The sequence below is a fragment of the Oncorhynchus kisutch genome, linkage group LG15 (genome assembly GCF_002021735.2).
Source record: "Oncorhynchus kisutch isolate 150728-3 linkage group LG15, Okis_V2, whole genome shotgun sequence".
Taxonomy (NCBI): Eukaryota; Metazoa; Chordata; class Actinopteri; order Salmoniformes; family Salmonidae; genus Oncorhynchus; species Oncorhynchus kisutch.
Genome location: NC_034188.2, coordinates 88907588 through 88932496, shown reverse-complemented (window position 1 = coordinate 88932496; position 24909 = coordinate 88907588). Strand labels below are relative to the sequence as shown.

The 24909-nt window shown below is 43.5% G+C and overlaps 1 protein-coding gene across 1 annotated transcript in view; it reads left to right on the top strand.

The window, feature by feature from the left end:
- The window catches only part of gbe1b (glucan (1,4-alpha-), branching enzyme 1b), a 275869-nt gene extending 252816 nt beyond the window's left edge, over window positions 1-23053 (top strand). The window contains exon 16 of the mRNA XM_031791268.1: window positions 19763-23053. Coding sequence (XP_031647128.1) covers window positions 19763-19825 — 63 coding nt within the window. The 3' untranslated portion in view covers window positions 19826-23053. The remainder of the gene's footprint in view (window positions 1-19762) is intronic.
- Window positions 23054-24909: the final 1856 nt, after the last annotated feature.

The window sequence follows — 24909 nt, the reverse complement described above, 5'->3', positions numbered from 1 at the left end:
ATATTATCTAAGGCCTCTCTTTACTAGCTAGGCAGTAATACTATGTTATATTAACTAAGGCCTCTCTTTACTAGCTAGGCAGTAATAATATAGTATTATTATATTATCTAAGGCCTCTCTTTACTAGCTAGGCAGTAATAATATAGTATTATTATATTATCTAAGGCCTCTCTTTACTAGCTAGGCAGTAATACTATATTATATTAACTAAGGCCTCTCTTTACTAGCTAGGCAGTAATAATATAGTATTATTATATTATCTAAGGCCTCTCTTTACTAGCTAGGCAGTAATACTATATTATATTAACTAAGGCCTCTCTTTACTAGCTAGGCAGTAATAATATAGTATTATTATATTATCTAAGGCCTCTCTTTACTAGCTAGGCAGTAATAATATATTATTATATTATCTAAGGCCTCTCTTTACTAGCTAGGCAGTAATACTATATTATATTATCTAAGGCCTCTCTTTACTAGCTAGGCAGTAATAATATATTATTATATTATCTAAGGCCTCTCTTTACTAGCTAGGCAGTAATACTATATTATATTATCTAAGGCCTCTCTTTACTAGCTAGCCAGTAATAATATAGTATTATATTAACTAAGGCCTCTCTTTACTAGCTAGGCAGTAATAATATAGTATTATTATATTATCTAAGGCCTCTCTTTACTAGCTAGCCAGTAATAATATAGTATTATATTAACTAAGGCCTCTCTTTACTAGCTAGGCAGTAATAATATATTATATTAACTAAGGCCTCTCTTTACTAGCTAGGCAGTAATAATAATAACACATATGTCAATCCTTTTGCATTCTCTCTGTATTGATCTTTATTAGCAAATAACTTTATAATAACTGTCTTCAAAGTAATGACTCGGGACGTCGGGTTGTGAAATGAAAGCTTCTTTTTAGTAATAATACTTGTTCACTTTACATTTAACAACTTTAGATTCTACAAAAACAATAAAAGAAAGTTGCTAGTGTACATAACTGTCTCGTTCTCCTTTTTTTTCTGCTACCTGTCACAAGGCATTCTGGTACTTGCAGTCAATAGCGTAATCCAATACTAACCAATACAACATAAATATGTATGTAGTTCTCTCAATCGCCATCACATGAATTCTAATACAATTACAAATGTAAATAACTGTAAAGAAAATATAAAGCTCAATAAATTAACTGTAAACCATTAAATGTTACCCCCCCCCCCCCCATGTTCATCTAAATCTCTAAGCAGTATATCAACTGAATAGGTCTCCTGAATACAGTCCTTGAAGCAGTACGATCTGAACATGACCTAACTAGGCCATCTCGACTTGGAAACAGTTCCTCAATCTTTCCTAGTTTCCAGGTTTGCCTGGGTGTGTTATCTTCTCCGATGAGTGCAACGTCACCCCACTCTCAGTGGGGTGGGCTGTGGTGTGTCACAGCGGTGCACTGACTTTGCACTGTCTCTTCGCCAACTGTTCCAGAAGCTGGTCACACGTTTCTGCCTGTACTTCCATCTGCGTGTCATTTCCTCCTTGTTTAGCTTTGGGTGCCGAGTGTCATCTGGAAATGGCTTGGGTGGCAAAGAGGTTAGTCTTTTACCCACCAGGAAGTGTGCTGGGGTCAGGGGTTGTAGTTCATCTACTTCATTGTGCACAAAAGTCAGAGGCCTAGAATTTAGGATAGCTTCAACCTCTGTCCGGACTGTGCACATCTCTTCCATAACCCATTACCATCATCCATTACCATCATCCATCACCATCAACCATTACCGTCATCCATTACCATCATCCATTACCATCATCCATTACCATCAACCATTACCATAAACCATTACCATAATACATTACCATCATCCATTACCATCATCCATTACCATCAACCATTACCATAAACCATTACCATAACGCATATCCATAATCCATTACCATAATCCATTGCCATAATCCTCTCCTTGAGATGCATCTTTTCAGAACTAACAGGATATTTTTTATTTCACCGTTATTCAACCAGGTAGGCTAGTTGAGAACACCTTTATTTAACCAGGTAGGCTAGTTGAGAACACCTTTATTTAACCAGGTAGGCTAATTGAGAACAAGTTCTCATTTACAATTGCTACCTGGCCAAGATAAAGCAAAGCAGTGTGACACAGACAACAACACAGAGTTACACGTGGAGTAAACAATAAACAAGCCAATAACACAATAAACAAGTCAATGACAACAGTAGAAGAAAGAAAGTCTATATACAGTGTGTGTAAAATGCATGAGGAGGTAAGGCAATAAATAGGCCATAGGAGCGAATAATTACAATTTAACAGATTAACACTGGAGTGATAAATGAGCAGATGATGATGTGCAAGTAGAGATACTGGTGTGCAAAAGAGCAGAAAAGTAAATCAAATAAAAACAATATGGGGATGAGGTAGGTAGATTGGGCAGGCTATTTACAGATGGACTATGTACAGCTGCAGCGATCGGTTAGCTGCTCAGATAGTTGATGTTTGAAGTTGGTGAGGGAAATAAAAGTCTCCAACTTCAGCGATTTTTGCAATTCGTTCCAGTCACTGGCAGCAGAGAATTGATCTGAGACCATCTCCAAGTGCACTGCTACTGGTTACAGCACAAGTGAACAGTGCAACGAATGACTTCTTCACAGAATCATTTTCTTTCACGTAGAGCGGTCCAGCAAAATCCACACCTGTGACGTCGAATGGTGGGGATTCAGTTATTCTGTCTTTTGGTAAAGGTGCAGTGAGTGACCTGCTGTCCGACCCTTTCCTTGAATCTCTTGCACCCTATACATCTTATCACTGTGCTCTTGACTAGCTGCCTAGCACGCAAGATCCAGTATCGTTCTCTGATTTGTACTAGAGTGACTCTTGCTCCAGAATGCATCCCTTTCTCATGGTGGTACTGTATCAGTATTTCTCAGTATCTGTACTTGTTGGGCAGAACCCATAGGTGCTGCTCTCTGAATGTGAAGTTGAATGTGTTGCTGTCTTCCTCCTACACAGAGTAGTTCGTGTTCGTCCAGGAACGGTTTCAGTTCTCTCATTTTTACAGTCATTGTTTAGTATTTTTCCTGCCTTCAGTAGTTTGATCTCCTGACTGAAACTCTGTTTCCTGACTGAAACTCTGCCTTTCAAGCTCCAACATGGGTTCCGTGATGTCTGTGCTGTTTGCTGTGAGCTGTACAGTAACCTGGCAACTGGACTTGAGTTCTGTTTTCACCTCTTGTGGAACCTTGTTATCGTCAGTCATTAAAAGTTACAACACCCACTGTTAGTGTTGGAAACTGTGATTGGTATCGAGCCGTTTTCCATGGACATTTTTACTGACCGTATTGACATTGCGATGGTCCCATGTTACTCATCCTGTAGTGCGTTTTATCGTGAGAAAAATTGACTTCGATTGTGTTAATTGTGTTAGTTACTTAGTTGCTGAAACATATGTTTTTAACCCAAAAAACATGGACAATATAATACAATCCTTGCTTTTTTGGTCCGTAGAAATTACATAGAATGTTTTGCTGTCTCAGCCTAACACGCAACACACGTCACGAGCTGGGAGCAGCATAGTTGAGGGGTAACGCCCCTTTCTCAAGGGCACAACAGTGGTAGGTAGCATATGGGATATTGAAGCCGGTAACCCTCCAGCTGCTGCCTCACAAGATTTTAATCGGCAACCCTCTGGTTACCGGCCGGTTTCTCTAATGTCGAGGTTACTGCTGTTGACAAGCCAGAAGCATTTTTTCTGATATCTGATGCTTATTTTAGTCTTCAATCATTCAACGATCTGAGACGTGTTGCTACTGTTAGATGCTGAGGGAATACAAGATGATTCTATGGACAATATATACAATTGAGATGCACAGAGTTTATCTCTATTCTATATGCATTCCTAATGGTACCCTTGTCCTTATATAGACACTTAGGACTCTGGTCTAAACTAGTGAATTTTAAGGGAGTATGGTGGCATTTGGGACACATGATGACACATACCCCACTCTGTAGTGTAGTTGGACTGACAGGAGACAGATGTCCCACTCTGTAGTCTAGTTGGACTGACAGGAGACAGATGTCCAACTCTGTAGTGTAGTTGGACTGACAGGAGACAGATGTCCCACTCTGTAGTCTAGTTGGACTGACAGGAGACAGATGTCCTATTCTGTAGTCTAGTTGGACTGACAGGAGACAGATGTCCCACTCTGTAGTCTAGTTGGACTGACAGGAGACAGATGTCCCACTCTGTAGTCTAGTTGGACTGACAGGAGACAGATGTCCCACTCTGTAGTCTAGTTGGACTGAGAGGAGACAGATGTCCCACTCTGTAGTCTAGTTGGACTGACAGGAGACAGATGTCCTATTCTGTAGTCTAGTTGGACTGACAGGAGACAGATGTCCCATTCTGTAGTCTAGTTGGACTGAGAGGAGACAGATGTCCCACTCTGTAGTCTAGTTGGACTGAGAGGAGACAGATGTCCCACTCTGTAGTCTAGTTGGACTGACAGGAGACAGATGTCCTATTCTATAGTCTAGTTGGACTGACAGGAGACAGATGTCCCATTCTGTAGTCTAGTTGGACTGAGAGGAGACAGATGTCCCACTCTGTAGTCTAGTTGGACTGAGAGGAGACAGATGTCCCACTCTGTAGTCTAGTGAGACTGACAGTAGAGAGCCTGGAGGTTCTTGGGTTGTTGTGAACCTCCTCATAAAACCTTTATCTGTCCGTATGTCTGTCTGAACATCGATCTGATTTAGTTAAATAGCTTGAAGGCAAGAGGCTCCTCTTGAAGAGCCCAGAAAAACATGTGAAAGTTCGAGGCAGCAGAGAACATATCAAAGGAAATAAAAGACTGTAACAGCTACAGAGTAGAACACATCTCCTAAAGACATGACCAGCATTTAAATTAGTAACACTACGTCCAACAAGGCAACCTATTCCCTTTATAGTGCACTACTTTTAACCACGACCCATAGGGTTCTGGTCAAAAGTAGTGTACTACGTAGGGATGCACCCTTAAACTTTTCCACATTTTATTTATGATTCATTCTGCAGGCGTAGACTAGAATTCCATATATGCCTCCCATTTTGTTTTCTCTGATGTGAAGTATCTTCTGAAAAACAGGAGGCGATTTTGAGAAGTGTTCATTCATCTTGTTTACTTTAGGGTTGCATCCCAACATAGTGCACTACTTTTGATGGACTTTGGTCAAACAATTGTGCACTTTGAGGGAAAAGGGGGCCATTTGGGACTGATAATCCCAGTCTGTAATCCAATTATGTTTGAAGCTGACCACCTTTCCCTGTTCCCAAGGTAACCTGCCACAATTACTATCACCCTGTAGCGCTCACATCTGAAATGATGAAGTGCTTTGAAAGGCTGGTCATGACACACCAACACCCTAGATCCACTCAATTGCCTCCAACAGATCCACAGATGATGCTATTTCAATTGCACTTTACACTGCCCTCTCCCACCTCGACCACGACACCATCGTCAAGCTCATCACCAAACAACTGAATCCTGGACTTCCTGATGCATCGGCCACGCTGACCCTCAACACAGGGGGCCTCTCGGGTGTGTGCTTTAGTCCCCTCCTGTGTACTCCCTGTTCACCCACGACTGCATCGTCACGCACAACGTCAACACCATCACCATCATTACGCTTGCTGATGACACAACGGTGGTAGGACTGATCACCGGCGGCAATGAGTCAACTTACAGGGATGAGGTCATTGACCTAGCAGTGTGGTACCCTGCTTCACGGTGGGAACTACACATGCAGAGATCATCTGTTCACCTACTCTGCATATCACACAACTCAGCGTTTGGAACTAAAAATCTTGGACTCATCAGACCAAAGGACAGATTTCCGCTGGTCAAATGTCCATCGCTTGTGTTTCTGGCCTCAAGCAAGTCTCTTCTTCTTATTGGTTGTCCTTTAGTAGTGGTTCTTTGCAGCAACTCGACCATGAAGACCTGATTCACACAGTCTCCTCTGAACAGTTGATGTTGAGATGTGTCTGTTACTTAAACTCTGCGAAGCATTTATTTGGACTGCAATTTCTGAGGCTGGTAACTCTAATGAACGTATCCTCTGCAGCAGAGGTAACTCTGGGTCTTCCTTTCCTGTGGCGGTCCTCATGAGAGCCAGTTTCCTCAGCGCTTGATGGTTTTTGCGACTGCACCTGAAGGAACTTTCAAAGTTCTTGACATTTTCCGGATTGACTGACCTTCATGTCTTACAGTAATGATGGACTGTCATTTCTCGTTCCTTATCTGAGATGTTCTTGCCATAATATGGACTTGGTCTTTTACCAAATAGGACTATCTTCTGTGTTCCACCACTACCTTGTCACAACATAACTGAGTGGCTCAAATGCATTAAGAAGGAAAGAAATTCCACAAATGAACTTTTAACAAATAATTGAAATGCATACCAGGTGCTCTACCTCATGAAGCTGGTTGAGAGAATGCCAAGAGTGTGCAAAGCTGTCATCAAGGCAAAGGATGGCTACTTTGAAGAATCTCAAATATAAAATATATTTCTATGTGTTTAACGCTTTTTTGGTTACTACATGACTCCATATTTTGGTTACTACATGACTCCATATGTGTTATTTCATAGTGTTGATGTCTTCACTATTATTCTACAATGTAGAAAACAGTACAAATAAAGAAAAACCCTGTAATGAGTAGATGTCCAAACTATTGACTGGTGCTGTACCTCATATACATAGTACCTCTGCACATTGATCTGGTCCTGGTACTCCCTGTATATAGCTCCACATTGATCTGGTACTCCCTGTATATAGCTCCACATTGATCTGGTACTCCCTGTATATAGCTCCACATTGATCTGGTACTCCCTGTATATAGCTCCACATTGATCTGGTACTCCCTGTATATAGCTCCACATTGATCTGGTACTTCCTGTATACAGCTCCACATTGATCTGGTACTGGTACTCCCTGTATATAGCTCCACATTGATCTGGTACTGGTACTCCCTGTATATAGCTCCACATTGATCTGGTACTTCCTGTAAATAGCTCCACATTGATCTGGTACTTCCTGTATATAGCTCCACATTGATCTGGTACTGGCACTCCCTGTATATAGCTCCACATTGATCTGGTACTTCCTGTATATAGCTCCACAGTGATCTGGTACTGGTACTCCCTGTATACAGCTCCACATTGATCTGGTACTTCCTGTATACAGCTCCACATTGATCTGGTACTTCCTGTATACAGCTCCACATTGATCTGGTATTTCCTGTATATAGCTCCACATTGATCTGGTACTGGTACTTCCTGTATATAGCTCCACATTGATCTGGTACTGGTACTCCCTGTATACAGCTCCACATTGATCTGGTACTTCCTGTATACAGCTCCACAATGATCTGGTACTCCCTGTATACAGCTCCACATTGATCTGGTACTTCCTGTATACAGCTCCACATTGATCTGGTACTTCCTGTATATAGCTCCACATTGATCTGGTACTGGTACTTCCTGTATATAGCTCCACATTGATCTGGTACTGGTACTCCCTGTATACAGCTCCACATTGATCTGGTACTTCCTGTATACAGCTCCACATTGATCTGGTACTTCCTGTATACAGCTCCACATTGATCTGGTACTTCCTGTATATAGCTCCACATTGATCTGGTACTTCCTGTATACAGCTCCACATTGATCTGGTACTTCCTGTATATAGCTCCACATTGATCTGGTACTTCCTATATATAGCTGCACATTGATCTGGTACTTCCTGTATATAGCTCCACATTGATCTGGTACTTCCTGTATACAGCTCCACATTGATCTGGTACTTCCTGTATACAGCTCCACATTGATCTGGTACTTCCTGTATATAGCTCCACATTGATCTGGTACTGGTACTCCCTAATTCCTCTTGTGTGTTACTATTTTAAGCTCTGCATCATTGGGAAGGGCTCGTAAGCAAGCATTTCACTGTAAGGTCTACTACACCCGTTGTTCTTGGCGCATGTGACAAATACCAATTGATTTGATCAGACTATATCTGCACCTCGCCTGTGTCTGGATGTTGTTTCTGTATTAAATGCATTGCTGTGACGGCTTATCAGCGAGCAGCCGGGCCATACAACACTATAGAACATAGATGAGGTAAAGAGGTCAATGGAACTCGATCAAAACAATGGAGACGCCATGGAGGAAATATCCAAAATCTCCTCATGTCCCCCAGCAAATTAATGTGTATTTCACACTATTGTGAGGTAAAAATTTGAGTGTGTTTGTATGGATGGTCAACCTCAATACTTTATGTCATCGTCGCCAATCAACTGCATTAGTTTAAAAAACAACTTTGACTACCACCACTGATATCTGTATGCTAGCTGAGCTACCAGCTTATACGAACAGGAGTTAGCATTTAGCAGTCACTTCTTCTAAACTTGGAAAGGGACCATTTGTAAATGTTATGCAGCGAAAACAGCAAAATAAATCCAAATCGGACTTCATTGTTGGCCTGTTCAGTGGTGTAGTGCGGAAGCGCCGAAAATGTTTAAATTAGTCATAATTTCCTCAAAGTTTGTGCCTATGGATGTAGCATATTAAATAGCCTATCATTATAGAATATCCATAAAAATCCATCCTCCAATTGCAACGTCTGCCTATATGTTGTATTTTTTAATACCCTCAGGCCGATACCTACTTTTTAAAATAGGCCATCATCACTGTCAATCGTGAGTGGTAATTATTCCCATTTTACCGCTGACGTCAATCATACGATTGATCGCGATCAGTTTCACGGGAATATGCATTTAGATCTTATTGAATGACTGTTTTGAGAGCAGATGGTGTTAACTAACTATTAGCCTTTCGTGTATTTTAAGCATATATCCTGCCTAGTGGCTCTGTTGAGTTTCAACTCATGATTAAAAAAGATTACGGGACTTTATTCAGCATCAGCTAACCATCCTAAAAGCTCATTAGAAAGGAGGTGTTATTCAACATCAGCTAACCATCCTAAAAGCTCATTAGAAAGGAGGTGTTATTCAGCATCAGCTAACCATCCTAAAAGCTCATTAGAAAGGAGGTGTTATTCAGCATCAGCTAACCATCCTAAAAGCTCATTAGAAAGGAGGTGTTATTCAACATCAGCTAACCATCCTAAAAGCTCATTAGAAAGGAGGTGTTATTCAGCATCAGCTAACCATCCTAAAAGCTCATTAGAAAGGAGGTGTTATTCAGCATCAGCTAACCATCCTAAAAGCTCATTAGAAAGGAGGTGTTATTCAGCATCAGCTAACCATCCTAAAAGCTCATTAGAAAGGTGTTATTCAGCATCAGCTAACCATCCTAAAAGCTCATTAGAAAGGAGGTGTTATTCAGCATCAGCTAACCATCCTAAAAGCTCATTAGAAAGGAGGTGTTATTCAGCATCAGCTAACCATCCTAAAAGCTCATTAGAAAGGAGGTGTTATTCAGCATCAGCTAACCATCCTAAAAGCTCATTGGAAAGGAGGTGTTATTCAGCATCAGCTAACCATCCTAAAAGCTCATTAGAAAGGAGGTGTTAAAGCCCCTTCTATGGTATTCGGTAATAACAATAATATTAAGTGATGAGTCTGACTGTTTATAGGCCTAAATGATTGGAGAGCCCCTTTTGTGGTGTTGATAGGGCAGTTCCAGGATCAGGCAGTGATGTTAATTAAAGAAGTTGAACCAACTTGTGGTGTTGATAGGGCAGTTCCAGGATCAGGCAGTGATGTTAATTAAAGAAGTTGAACCAACTTGTGGTGTTGATAGGGCAGTTCCAGGATCAGGCAGTGATGTTAATTAAAGAAGTTGAACCAACTTGTGGTGTTGATAGGGCAGTTCCAGGATCAGGCAGTGATGTTAATTAAAGAAGTTGAACCAACTTGTGGTGTTGATAGGGCAGTTCCAGGATCAGGCAGTGATGTTAATTAAAGAAGTTGAACCAACTTGTGGTGCTGAAGGAGAAGGTAAATTATATTTCTAAGGATCTGCTTTTGTAAAGCCTAATAAACCTATGACTACGTGGTATACCTACCTCTAGACTGCTATATATACACTACATGTACCTACCTCTAGACTGCTATATACACTACATGTACCTACCTCTAGACTGCTATATATACACTACATGTACCTACCTCTAGACTGCTATATACACTACATGTACCTACCTCTAGACTGCTATATATACACTACATGTACCTACCTCTAGACTGCTATATATACACTACATGTACCTACCTCTAGACTGCTATATACACTACATGTACCTACCTCTAGACTGCTATATATACACTACATGTACCTACCTCTAGACTGCTATATACACTACATGTACCTACCTCTAGACTGCTATATATACACTACATGTACCTACCTCTAGACTGCTATATATACACTACATGTACCTACCTCTAGACTGCTATATACACTACATGTACCTACCTCTAGACTGCTATATATACACTACATGTACCTACCTCTAGACTGCTATATATACACTACATGTACCTACCTCTAGACTGCTATATACACTACATGTACCTACCTCTAGACTGCTATATATACACTACATGTACCTACCTCTAGACTGCTATATACACTACATGTACCTACCTCTAGACTGCTATATATACACTACATGTACCTACCTCTAGACTGCTATATACACTACATGTACCTACCTCTAGACTGCTATATATACACTACATGTACCTACCTCTAGACTGCTATATATACACTACATGTACCTACCTCTAGACTGCTATATATACACTACATGTACCTACCTCTAGACTGCTATATACACTACATGTACCTACCTCTAGACTGCTATATATACACTACATGTACCTACCTCTAGACTGCTATATATACACTACATGTACTACCTCTAGACTGCTATATATACACTACATGTACCTACCTCTAGACTGCTATATATACACTACATGTACCTACCTCTAGACTGCTATATATACTACATGACCAAAAGTATGTGAACTCCTGCTCAGTGAACATCTCATTCCAAAATCATGGGCATTAATATGGAGTTGGGCCCCTCCATTGCTGCTATAACAGCCTCCACTCTTCTGGGAAGGCTTTCCACTAGATGTTGGAACATTGTTGCTGGGACTTGCTTCCATTCAGCCACAAGAACATTAGTGAGGTCTGGCATTGAGGTTGGGTGATTAGGCCTGGCTCGCAGTCGGAGTTCCAATTCATCCCAAAAGTGTTTGATGGGGTTGAGGTCAGGGCTCTGTGCAGGCCAGTCAAGTTCTTCCACATCGATCTTGTCAAACCATTTCTGTATGAACTTCACTTTGGGCACGGGGGCATTGTCATGTTGAAACAGGAAAGAGCTGGAAGTTGGAAGCACGTAATCATCTAGAATGTTATTGTATGCTGTAGCGTTAAGATTCCCCTTCAGTGGAACTAATGGGCCTAGCCCGAACCATGAAAAACAGACCCATACCATTATTCCTTCTCCACCAAACTTTACAGTTGGCCCTATGCATTGGGGCGGGTAGTCTTCTATTGGCATCCGCCAAACCCAGATTTGTCTGTCGGACTGCCAGATAGTGAAGTGTGATTCATCACTACAGAAAACAGATTTCCACTGGAGTGGGCCTAGGGTGTTAGGTAGGGTGGAGGTGATATGGTCCTTGACTAGTCTCTCAAAGCACTTCATGATGACGTAAGTGAGTGCTACGGGGCGGTAGTCGTTTAGCTCAGTTACCTTAGCTTTCTTGGGAACAGGAACAATGGTGGCCCTCTTGAAGCATGTGGGAACAGCAGACAAGATTGAATATGTCCGTAAACACACCAGCCAGCTGATCTGTGCATGCTCTGAGGACGCGGCTGGGGATGCCGTCTGGGCCGGCAGCCTTACTAGGGTTAACACGTTTAAATGTTTTACTCATGTTGGCTGCAGAGAACGAGAGCCCGCAGGTTTTGGTAGCAGGCCGTGTCAGTGGCACTGTATTGTACTCAAAGCGAGCAAAAAAGTTATGTAGTCTGTCTGGGAGCAAGACATCCTGGTCCGCGACGTGGCTGGTTTTCTTTTTGTAATCTGTGATTGATTGTAGACCCTGCCACATACCTCTTGTGTCTGAGCCGTTGAATTGCGACTCTACTTTGTCTCTATACTGACGCTTACCTTGTTTGATTTCCTTGCGGAGGGAATAGCTACACTGTTTGTATTCGGTCATGTTTCCGGTCACCTTGCCCTGGTTAAAAGCAGTGGTTCACGCTTTCAGTTTCACGCGAATGATGCCATCAATCCACGATTTCTGGTTTGGGAATGTTTTAATCGTTGCTGTGGTTATAGCATTGCCGATACACTTTCTAATGAACACGCTCACTGAATCAGCGTATTCGTCAAGGTTGTTGTTGGATGCAATGCGGAACATGGTTCCGGACGACACTACAGTGGTAGGCTTGATTACCAACAACGACGAGACGGCCTACAGGGAGGAGGTGAGGGACCTGAGAGTGTAATGTCAGGAAAATAACCTCAAACTCAACGTCAACAAAACAAAGGAGATGATTGTGGACTTCAGGAAACAGCAGAGGGAGCACCCCCCTATCCACATCGACGGGACAGTAGTGGAGAGGGTAGTAAGTTTTAAGTTCCTCGGCGTACACATCACGGACCAACTGAAATGGTCCACCCACACAGACAGCTTGGCGAAGAAGGCGCAGCAGCGCCTCTTCCACCTCAGGAGGCTGAAGAAATTTGGCTTGTCACCAAAAGCACTCAAACTCCTACAGACGCACAATCGAGAGCATCCTGTCGGGCTGTATCACCGCCTGGTACGGCAACTGCTCCGCCCACAACCGCAAGGCTCTCCAGAGGGTAGTGAGGTCTGCACAACGCATCACCGGGGGCAAACTACCTGCCCTCCAGGACACCTACAACACCTGATGTCACAGGAAGGCCATAAAGATCATCAAGGACATCAACCACCCGAGCCACTGCCTGTTCAACCCGCTATCATCCAGAAGGCGAGGTCAGTACAGGTGCATCAAAGCTGGGACTGAGAGACTGAAAAACAGCTTCTATCTCAAGGCCAACAGACTGTTAAACAGCCATCACAAACATTGAGTGGCTGCTGCCAACATACTGACTCAACTCCAGCCACTTTAATAATGGAAATTGATGGAAATTGATGTAAAAATGTATCACTAGCCACTTTAAACAACACCACTTAATATAATGTTTACATACCCTACATTACTCATCTCATATGTATATACTGCACTCATTTAAACTGCTGCATCTACTGCATCTTGCCATCTTTATGTAATACATATATCACTAGCCACTTTAAACTATGCCACTTTATGTTTATATACCCTACATTACTCATCTCATATGTATATACTGTACTCAATACCATCTACTATCTTGCCTATGCCATTCTGTACCATCACTCATTCATATATCTTTATGTACATATTCTTTATCCCTTTACACTTTTGTGTATAAAGTAGTAGTTTTGGAATTGCTAGGTTAGATTACTCGTTGGTTATTACTGCATTGTCGGAACTAGAAGCACAAGCATTTCGCTACACTCGCATTAACATCTGCTAACCATGTGTATGTGACAAAACAAATTTGATTTGATTTAAGGGTGTGGGATTATCTAACCCTGATTACAGACCTAACGGTGTGGGATTATATAACCCTGATTACAGACCTAACGGTGTGGGATTATCTAGCCCTAACCCTGATTACAGACCTAACAATGTGGGATTATCTAACCCTGATTACAGACGTAACGATGAGGGATTATCTAACCCTGATTACAGACCTAACGGTGTGGATTATCTAACCCTGATTACAGACCTAACGGTGTGGGATTATCTAACCCTGATTAGACCTAACGGTGTGGGATTATCTAACCCTAACCCTAATTACAGACCTAACGGTGTGGGATTATCTAACCCTGATTACAGACCTAACGGTGTGGGATTATCTAACCCTGATTACAGACCTAACGGTGTGGGATTATCTAACCCTGATTACAGACCTAACGGTGTGGGATTATCTAACCCTGATTACAGACCTAACGGTGTGGGGTTATCTAACCCTGATTACAGACCTAAAAGTGTGGGATTATCTAACCCTAACCCTGATTACAGACCTAACGGTGTGGGGGTTATCTAACCCTGATTACAGACCTGATGTAAAAATGTATCACTAGCCACTTTAAACAATACCACCTAACGATGTGGGATTATCTAACCCTGATTACAGACCTAACAGTGTGGGATTATCTAACCCTGATTAGACTTAACGGTGTGGGATTATCTAACCCTAACCCTGATTACAGACCTAACGGTGTGGGATTATCTAACCCTAACCCTGATTACAGACCTAACGGTGTGGGATTATCTAACCCTAACCCTGATTACAGACCTAACGGTGTGGGATTATCTAACCCTGATTACAGACCTAACCGTGTGGGATTATCTAACCCTGATTACAGACCTAACGGTGTGGGATTATATAACCCTGATTACAGACCTAACAGTGTGGGATTATCTAACCCTGATTAGACTTAACGGTGTGGGATTATCTAACCCTAACCCTGATTACAGACCTAACGGTGTGGGATTATCTAACCCTAACCCTGATTACAGACCTAACGGTGTGGGATTATCTAACCCTAACCCTGATTACAGACCTAACGGTGTGGGATTATCTAACCCTGATTACAGTCCTAACGGTGTGGGATTATCTAACCCTGATTACAGACCTAACGGTGTGGGATTATATAACCCTGATTACAGACCTAACACTAACGGACAATCTGTTTCTCTTTGTTCCCACATGGATTCTGAATATGTCTCCAATGTTGTTCATTTGGTCTGATATCATGTGTTGACAGATCCCAGGTTAGACACAGCGGTAGTCTTTGGTGTGATATCATGTGTGGACAGATTCCAGGTTAGACACAGCGGTAGTCTTTGGTCTGATATCATATGTGTTGACAGATCACAGGTTCGACACAGTGGTAGTCTTTGTCTAAACAGGTGCAGTAATTCATTATGATCCCCTCTGTATCCGCATCCCAAATAACAATCTAATCCCCTTTTATATATAGTGCAGTTACCTATGGGCCCTGGTCAAAACTATTGGACTAAATATAGGGATTAGGGTGCCATTTGGGATGTCTCTCTGTGCTAAGTGGAGCTGTGGAGACTCCTACTGTAACTATTTCATTAGACACGAGAGTAATGTGTTTGTGTTTCAGCCGCATGGGGTTGTGTGTGTTGTGCTCTGTTAGTCCAAGCACAGTGGAATGTTCCATCACAAAGGGAGAGTTAGTCCAAGCACAGTGGAATGTTCCATCACAAAGGGAGAGTTAGTTCAAGCACAGTGGAATGTTCCATGACGAGGGGAGAGTTAGTCCGAGCACAGTGGAATGTTCCATGACGAGGGGAGAGTTAGTCCAAGCACAGTGGAATGTTCCAGGACAAAGGGAGAGTTAGTCCAAGCACAGTGGAATGTTCCATGACGAGGGGAGAGTTAGTCCAAGCACAGTGGAATGTTCCATGACGAGGGGAGAGTTAGTCCAAGCACAGTGGAATGTTCCAGGACAAAGGGAGAGTTAGTCCAAGCACAGTGGAATGTTCCAGGACAAAGGGAGAGTTAGTCCAAGCACAGTGGAATGTTCCAGGACAAAGGGAGAGTTAGTCCAAGCACAGTGGAATGTTCCATGATGAGGGGAGAGTTAGTCCAAGCACAGTGGAATGTTCCAGGACAAAGGGAGAGTTAGTCCAAGCACAGTGGAATGTTCCATCACAAAGGGAGAGTTAGTCCAAGCACAGTGGAATGTTCCATGACGAGGGGAGAGTTCCAGAATACAACAAGTAACTGATTCGGTCCCAAATGGAACCCTTTTCCCTGTAGTGCACTACGTTTGACTAGGCCCCGGTTAAAACTGATGCCCTCTATAAGGAACATGGTGCCATTTGGAGGTAACCTGGGTTACCTGTGTACCGCCGAGACTGTTAGACTTCTGAGCTCTGCTTCCGTGGTGCCAAGCTGTAGCCAAAGCAAAAAGTCCCCAGTCAGTAAGACTCAGTGCCACTGATGCAGAAGGATGGGCTGGGGGGTGTGTGATGCTGGGATGCTGGGGGGTGTGTGTGATGCTGGGGGGTGTGTGTGATGCTGGGGGGTGTGTGTGATGCTGGGGGGTGTGTGTGATGCTGGGGGGTGTGTGTGATGCTGGGCGGTGTGTGTGTGATGCTGGGGGGTGTGTGTGATGCTGGGGGGTGTGTGTGATGCTGGGGGGTGTGTGTGATGCTGGGGGGGGTGTGTGATGCTGGGGGGTGTGTGTGATGCTGAGGATGGGCTGGGGTGTGTGTGTGTAATGCTGGGATGCTGGGGGGTGTGTGTGATGCTGGGGTGTGTGTGTGATGCTGAGGATGGGCTGGGGTGTGTGTGTATGTGTGTGTGTGATGCTGGGGTGTGTGATGCTGAGGATGGGCTGGGATGCTGGGGGGTGTTTGCGGCGGGGGGGGGGGGTGTGATGCCGGGGTGTGTGTGTGATGCTGGTGTGTGTGTGTGTGTGTGATGCTGGGGTGTGTGTGTGTGATGCTGGGGTGTGTTTGTGTGATGCTGAGGTGTGTGTGTGATGCAGAAGGATGGGCTGACACCATGGGAGCAGAGCACTACACAGTGTGCGTGCGTGTGTGTGTGAGTGAGATGCGGAGAGACAGCTCGGGGAGTTCAGTGGGTGACTGAATTGCTTACAGCTCTGCACACAGTTTCAATCTGTCACTTCTGCTCTGGGAGGAGGATGCTATGGTTTATGTCTGGGGAACATACTTCTAAAGGGATTTTTTGTGCATCCCAAAATGTTGAAAAGCAGCGCACTATATAAGGAATAGGGTGCCAAGTAGGGCACTATATAGGAAATAGGGTCCCAAGTAGGGCACTATATAGGGAATAGGGTCCCAAGTAGGGCACTATATAGGAAATAGGGTCCCAAGTAGGGCACTATATAGGGAATAGGGTCCCAAGTAGGGCGCTATATAGGGAATAGGGTCCCAAGTAGTGCACTATATAGGGAATAGGGTGCCATTTGGGACGGTGACGTTGTATGAGTTATTCACTGCACTGTAGTGCTAAAGTGTGTCGCCTGTTTTAGTTACAGCAGTTCCATGAACCCTCGGTTTTGTGAAAATTGAATTAGACTTTCGTCTCTCTGTCGATGTGTGCAAATTGAATACGATTGTCTTGTGATTTTGTGTAAATGGATGGAGGATTTTTTTTGGGAGAGTGGTTTAGAAATTGCATCTGGTAAAGCTTTACCTTTATCGTTTATCCACTCACACACCCACTACACACCCACCACACACCCACCACACACCCACTACACACCCACTACACACCCACCACACACCCACCACACAACCACTACACACCCACTACACACCCACCACACAACCACTACACACCCACTACACACCCACCACACACCCACTACACACCCACTACACACCCACTACACACCCACCACACACCCACTACACACCCACCAAACACCCACTCACACACCCACTACACTACACACCACACAACCACTACACACCTACTACACAACCACCACACACTCACACCCACTACACACCCACCACACACCCACTACACACCCACCACACACCCACCACACACCCACTACACAACCACCACACAACCACCACACACCCACTACACACCCACCAAACACCCACTCACACACCCACTACACAACCATTACACACCCACTACACAACAACCACACACTCACACCCACCACACACCCACTACACACCCACCACACACCCACTACACACCCGCCACACACCCACTACACACCCACTCACACACCCGCTACACACCCACTCACACACCCACCACACACCCACCACACACCCACCACACTCACACACCCACTCACACACCCACCACACACCCACTACACACACACCACACACCCACTACACACCCACTCACACACCCACTCACACCCACCACACACCCACTACACACCCACCACACACCCACTCACACCCACCACACACCCACTCACACACCCACTCACACACCCACTCACACCCACCACACACCCACTCACACACCCACCACACACCCACTCACACCCACCACACACCCACTCACACCCACCACACACCCACTCACACACCCACTACACAACCACCACACACTGCAGCTATAGCAAGGCAATGTCTCGTGAGTTTTAAGTTGGATAAAGAGGTTATCTGGGACATGTGATTCAGTCGTTCTATTCGTTAGAAGGCCCTTTTTAATGTGATGTTTACTCAGACAAGGACAGGCATATTTAACTTGAACAACAGCTGCATACCAAGCATTAGCACCTGTAATTCTCAGAGGGCAATACAACAGAGAGGGTAGATATATATTCAGTTCAGTGTGACTACTGTTGACCAGAGCCCTGTGGGTAGTGTACTACTGTTGACCAGAGCCCTGTGGGTAGTGTACTACTGTTGACCAGAGCCCTGTGGGTAGTGTACTACTGTTGACCAGAGCCCTGTGGGTAGTGTACTACTGTTGACCAGAGCCCTGTGGGTAGTGTACTACTGTTGACCAGAGCCCTGTGGGTAGTGTACTAGTATAGACCAGAGCCCTGTGGGTAGTGTACTACTGTTGACCAGAGCCCTGTGGGTAGTGAACTAGTATAGACCAGAGCCCTGTGGGTAGTGTACTACTGTTGACCAGAGCCCTGTGGGTAGTGTACTACTGTTGACCAGAGCCCTGTGGGTAGTGTACTACTATTAGTGTACTACTGTTGACCAGAGCCCTGTGGGTAGTGTACTACTGTTGACCAGAGCCCTGTGGGTAGTGTACTACTGTTGACCAGAGCCCTGTGGGTAGTATACTACTGTTGACCAGAGCCCTGTGGGTAGTGTACTGGTATAGACCAGAGCCCTGTGGGTAGTGTACTACTGTTGACCAGAGCCCTGTGGGTAGTGTACTAGTATAGACCAGAGCCCTGTGGGTAGTGTACTACTGTTGACCAGAGCCCTGTGGGTAGTGTACTACTGTTGACCAGAGCCCTGTGGGTAGTGTCATACTGTTGACCAGAGCCCTGTGGGTAGTGTACTACTGTTGACCAGAGCCCTGTGGGTAGTGTACTAGTATAGACCAGAGCCCTGTGGGTAGTGTACTACTGTTGACCAGAGCCCTGTGGGTAGTGTACTAGTATAGACCAGAGCCCTGTGGGTAGTGTACTACTGTTGACCAGAGCCCTGTGGGTAGTGTACTACTATTAGTGTACTACTGTTGACCAGAGCCCTGTGGGTAGTGTACTAGTATAGACCAGAGCCCTGTGGGTAGTGTACTACTGTTGACCAGAGCCCTGTGGGTAGTGTACTACTGTTGACCAGAGCCCTGTGGGTAGTGTACTACTGTTGACCAGAGCCCTGTGGGTAGTGTACTAGTATAGACCAGAGCCCTGTGGGTAGTGTACTACTGTTGACCAGAGCCCTGTGGGTAGTGTACTACTGTTGACCAGGGCCCTGTGCAGTATGTAGGGAATAGGGTGCCATTTGACAAGCACCCTAGAGGGCCATCTCATGATGATTTAGGAATATTTAACCTGCAGTTGACTTTCTTATGAACATGTCTCCTCTCTCTTCTTCCCTCTACACCCCCCCCCCCCCCCCCCCCCATCTCCTGTGTCTCTGTCCACCAGGTCTACATCCCCTGCAGGACAGCTCTGATCCTGGGTAATGACGATACCGAGTCCTGTTATTAGATCTCTGCTACGACTGACTCTCGCTACCAGCAGAAACAGACGCCCAGCTGGCGCCAACCTTAAGTGTTATCAACCAATCACTGTCCTTTTTTCTTTTGTTTTTCTGTGTCAACCAACCACACGCCACTAATGCCCCCCCCCCCCCCCACCCTTCCCCATTTATCACAACTTTTGTGAGTTCCTATGTTTTTTTTCCATACACCTTTAACAATAGTTAGTAGATGATCATATTAACATCATCTGTAATCTGTAACGCAGCTTGGTGTTTCCCACTATAACTGAGTCGGGGCCTTACTGATTATATGGTCAACTAATATGATGTAACTCAGGATGAGGGTTGCAGAATTCCACTAACTTTCCCCAAAGTTCCCAGGTTGGAAGATTTCAGGAATCAGAGTAGAATAAAACAGGAAAACCTGGACATTTTGGGGGGGGGGGGGGGGAGTTCCCGTAATTCTGCCATTTACACAGTATATATCGTTCATATTTTGAGTCCATCCACCCACCACTAGTTTGCCAAGCCTTGGTATGACACCTACAACACTTGAAAAGAAACCGTGGTACAGGGATATGGTAATGCTAATATGCTAACATAAAGCATTACTTGTGGTACGGTATTGCTAACATAAAGTATTACTTGTGGTACGGTAATGCTAACATAAAGTATTACTTGTGGTACAGTAATGCTAACATGCTAACATAAAGCATTACTTGTGGTACGGTAATGCTAACATGCTAACATAAAGTATTACTTGTGGTACGGTAATGCTAACATGCTAACATAAAGTATTACTTGTGGTACAGTAATGCTAACATAAAGCATTACTTGTGGTACGGTAATGCTAACATGCTAACATAAAGTATTACTTGTGGTACAGTAATGCTAACATGCTAACATAAAGCATTACTTGTGGTACAGTAATGCTAACACAAAGCATTACTTGTGGTACAGTAATGCTAACATGCTAACATAAAGCATTACTTGAGTTACAGTAATGCTAACATGCTAACACAAAGCATTACTTGTGGTACAGTAATGCTAACATGCTAACATAAAGCATTACTTGTGGTACGGTAATGCTAACATAAAGCATTGCTTGAGTTACAGTAATGCTAACATGCTAACATAAAGCATTACTTGTGGTACAGTAATGCTAATGCAGTTAGCAATAGTACTACCTTCTCCACTGATTCCAGCATGCACAGGCTTGTAATAATATTATTTTACATATATTGCATTAAGATCGGTGTGCTATTTATATAAAAATACAATACGCATGCAATTTTTGATGTACAATTTAATTCTTATGATTTTGTATTTAAATGCCAACAATGTTTTGCAATTGGCCATCCGAAAGTGTATACTATAAGAATGTGTACTATTTAAAAGTGTATACTATTTAAAAGTGTATACTATAAGAGTGTGTACTATTTAAAAGTGTATACTATAAGAGTGTGTACTATTTAAAAGTGTATACTATAAGAGTGTGTACTATTTAAAAGTGTATACTATTTAAAAGTGTATACTATAAGAGTGTGTACTATTTAAAAGTGTATACTATAAGAGTGTGTACTATTTAAAAGTGTATACTATAAGAGTGTGTACTATTTAAAACAAACAGGACAGGAAAAAAAGTTACCAGTGTTGCATCCCAAATAGCACCCTATTCCCTATATAGTGCACTACTTTTAACCAGGACTCATAGGGCTCTGGTAAAAAAGTAGTGCACAATATATTTAAGCAATAAGGCCCGAGGGAGGAGGTGTGGTATATGGCCGATTTATACCACGGCTAAGGGCTGTTCTTAAGCACGACACATCGCTGAGTGCCTGGACACAGCCCTTAGCCGTGGCATATTGGCCATATATCACAAGACCCCCTGAGGTGCCTTATTCCTATTATAAACTGGTTATCAATGTAATTCTAGCAGTAAAAAAAATAACTATTTTGTCATACCCGTGGTAAACGGGGTCTGATATACCACGGCAGTCAGCCAATCAGCATTCAGATCGCTGTGACGTCATCACGTTTGTTTCGTCACTGTTGATTTATTTGTTGGCATTGAATGCTTTGTTGGCATTGTATTTACACTGAAATAAGCCGTCTTGAATAATATATATCATTTTTGTTGACTATCCTGACTTTAGTGGGTTTGTAATACCTTTGTGGTGTGATGGGTCTTCTATCAAAGCAGCAAGGGATTATGCATTTTTACTTGTTTATATACTTGTTTTGGTGTGTGTCAGTCATTTGCAGCTAATGCCACATAGTCAGAGTACTGAATACAGGCAGCTGAAAGCCCGTCTGGTATACGATGTGTTTGGAGTTATGGAAGCTTCTGGAATGGACACGACGATTGGCACACAATGACTATTAGAGCGGCAGAGGAGACCGTAGCGAGACTAAATAACAGTACTGGACCCTGCTCAAAGACAGGAACCGGCCATCCATATTCTGAACCATTGTCCGTCTTGCCCAACTTCCCCTCTTGTCTGTCCCTTATACTGTATTTTAGACACTTTTAACCCTGACAGAAATTGAGCTTTTGATTTCAATTATATATATTATATAATTATATATATATATATATATATTGTTTTACGTTATCTGCAAAGGTCCATACTGTTAGTGACTCAAAGGCTAAAATACAATTTCTATTTAGGAAAATGCCAAGATTGTTCATGCTCACTGAATACTTTTGTGTTACCTCCCAAATTAACCCCTATTCTTATATAGTGTACTGCTTTTCACCAGCCTCCTCTTTGGGCCCTTGTCAAAAAGTAGTGCACTGTATAGAGTGTAACTTGGGATTCTGCCTGTGTGGGTGGGTTAAGGTCATGTAAGCATCAAACATGAAGGATCACTGATTCCCTTCATAGTGCACTATTTTGGACCCGTGTCCATAGGGCTCTGGTCAAAAAGGTTAAAACAAATCACAAAAACATTTAAAAAGTAGTGCACTATATAGGGAATAGGGTGCCATTTTGGACAATTGTAGTGCACTATATAGGGAATAGGGTGCCATTTTGGACAATTGTAGTGCACTATAAAGGGAATAGGGTGCCATTTAATTTGGGACTCAAGTCTCGTCTGCCTTCATCTCTGCTGTGGTTTCGTGGTTGTGTTTTCTTTTCAGGCGTTGTCTAACCTCGTCCCCCGACTGGAGGGGGTTTAACAATGTCAGGTGCACAAGATGTTATGTTGTAATTACCCCCCCCCCCCCTCCACAAAAAAAAGTCATTAAACTGAATCAACCAATGGTGTCTCCTCATTGTCTTGTCTGTTGGTCTTCTTTTTATACAGTATCTTAGAGACAGTCAGGTTTCTTTATTCACGCGGGTGGATAATATACGTCTGTATCCTAAATAGGCAACGTATTCCCTAAGAAGGTCACTTCTTCTGGCCAGAGCCCTATGGAACCTGGTGAAAAGTACTGCCATTTTGGGATGTATCCTATTGTGTGCCATTTAAAAAACACCATTGGATCAAGTCGAGCATTTCATAATGGAACGTTTTAGTACTCGTTTTTCCTCCACTGTTTTACGACTCTTTTTCTGCCTCTGTTTTTTGAGCAATATTCTGCCTTTAAAGAAAACTTCAACAAAGTAATGCCACACTGTTAATCACATTCCTCTCATGTCCTGTATCAAAGCTATAAGATTGTCAAATGTGAAAATACCACAGACTCATTTTTGTGTATTCCAGACGAAAGCTAATATCTTGATTTACGGATGCTATAATGCTGAGATTTAAACCCATTGCATATTGCTGCAGGTTCTGAGCACAGCCTGCGATGTAGACTAGTGTAGCATATGGCAGGTTTTTGATCCATCTCCCCTACAGAGAGAGAGAGACAGAGAGAGACAGAGACCGAGAGAGAGACAGAGACCGAGAGAGAGACAGAGACCGAGAGAGAGAGAGACAGAGACCGAGAGAGAGAGAGAGAGAGACAGATAGAGAGAGAGCGAGACAGAGACCGAGAGAGAGAGAGACAGAGAGAGAGCGAGAGAGAGAGAGACCGAGAGAGAGAACACATTGATATTCCAGGAACGTCGTCCTGATATTTAACCACCACAAGTATCTTCAACACTTCGTTTCCTTTTAATATGACACCAAAGCTTTCAGGGGGAAAAAAAGGGGCTGTTTCACCTCTCCGAAAGTACAGAGGAGCACTTTGCATAAATATGGGCAGTATGAAAGAGACCCGGTTGTGGAGACTGAGGTGGGTACAGTGGTTTTGTTTTTTAAAATCACGGACGGATCTCGTCTGAGCCAATGAGTTCGTCTGAAATTGTACCCAAAAGGCTCTGGTCAAAACTAGAACACTATGTAGGGAGCAGGTGTGCCATTTCAGACACGGTCATTGTCCTTACCTTCGCCACTGTGACTCGGGAGTTTTTTTTTTTTTTAAATCTCTCGTTCATTTAAAACTGAAAGCAGTCGGATACATTGAAATATAGCTAGGCTGCTCCATCCTGAATCAAACACACTTCTTCTGTGTGACCGACCCCAGTAGAAATAGCATTTCAACAGATATGAAAATCCTGAACGAATCAGGCCCTCCGTGACCCCAGATTCATTCACTGCCTCATCCAGCCCCCCGTCGCTATAGAGAGACACATATATACTGTATATTTGGGCAGACAGATGGACACATTTATAATGCCTCTGTGTGTTGTCCCAAATGGCACCCTATTCCTTAGTGCACTATATAGGGAATAGGGCTCTTGTCTAAAGTAGTGCACTATATAGGGTATAGGGTGCCATTGGGGACGCCGTTGGTATTTGAGTACCTGGAGCGTCTACACAAAGAGCTGTTGGATTTTACTGTGTTTGATGATCCTCTATCGTTTTCATGATCAGAACAAACACTAGAGCCTCTTCCCTGATGGAGCTGCTTCCCTGATGGAGCTGCTTCCCTGATGGAGCTGCTTCCCTGATGGAGCTGCTTCCCTGATGGAGCCTCTTCCCTGATGGAGCTGCTTCCCTCTACTCTCTGTCTAATGGAGCTGCTTCCCTCTGCACTCTGTCTGATGGAGCTACTTCCCTGATGGAGCTGCTTCCCTGATGGAGCTGCTTCCCT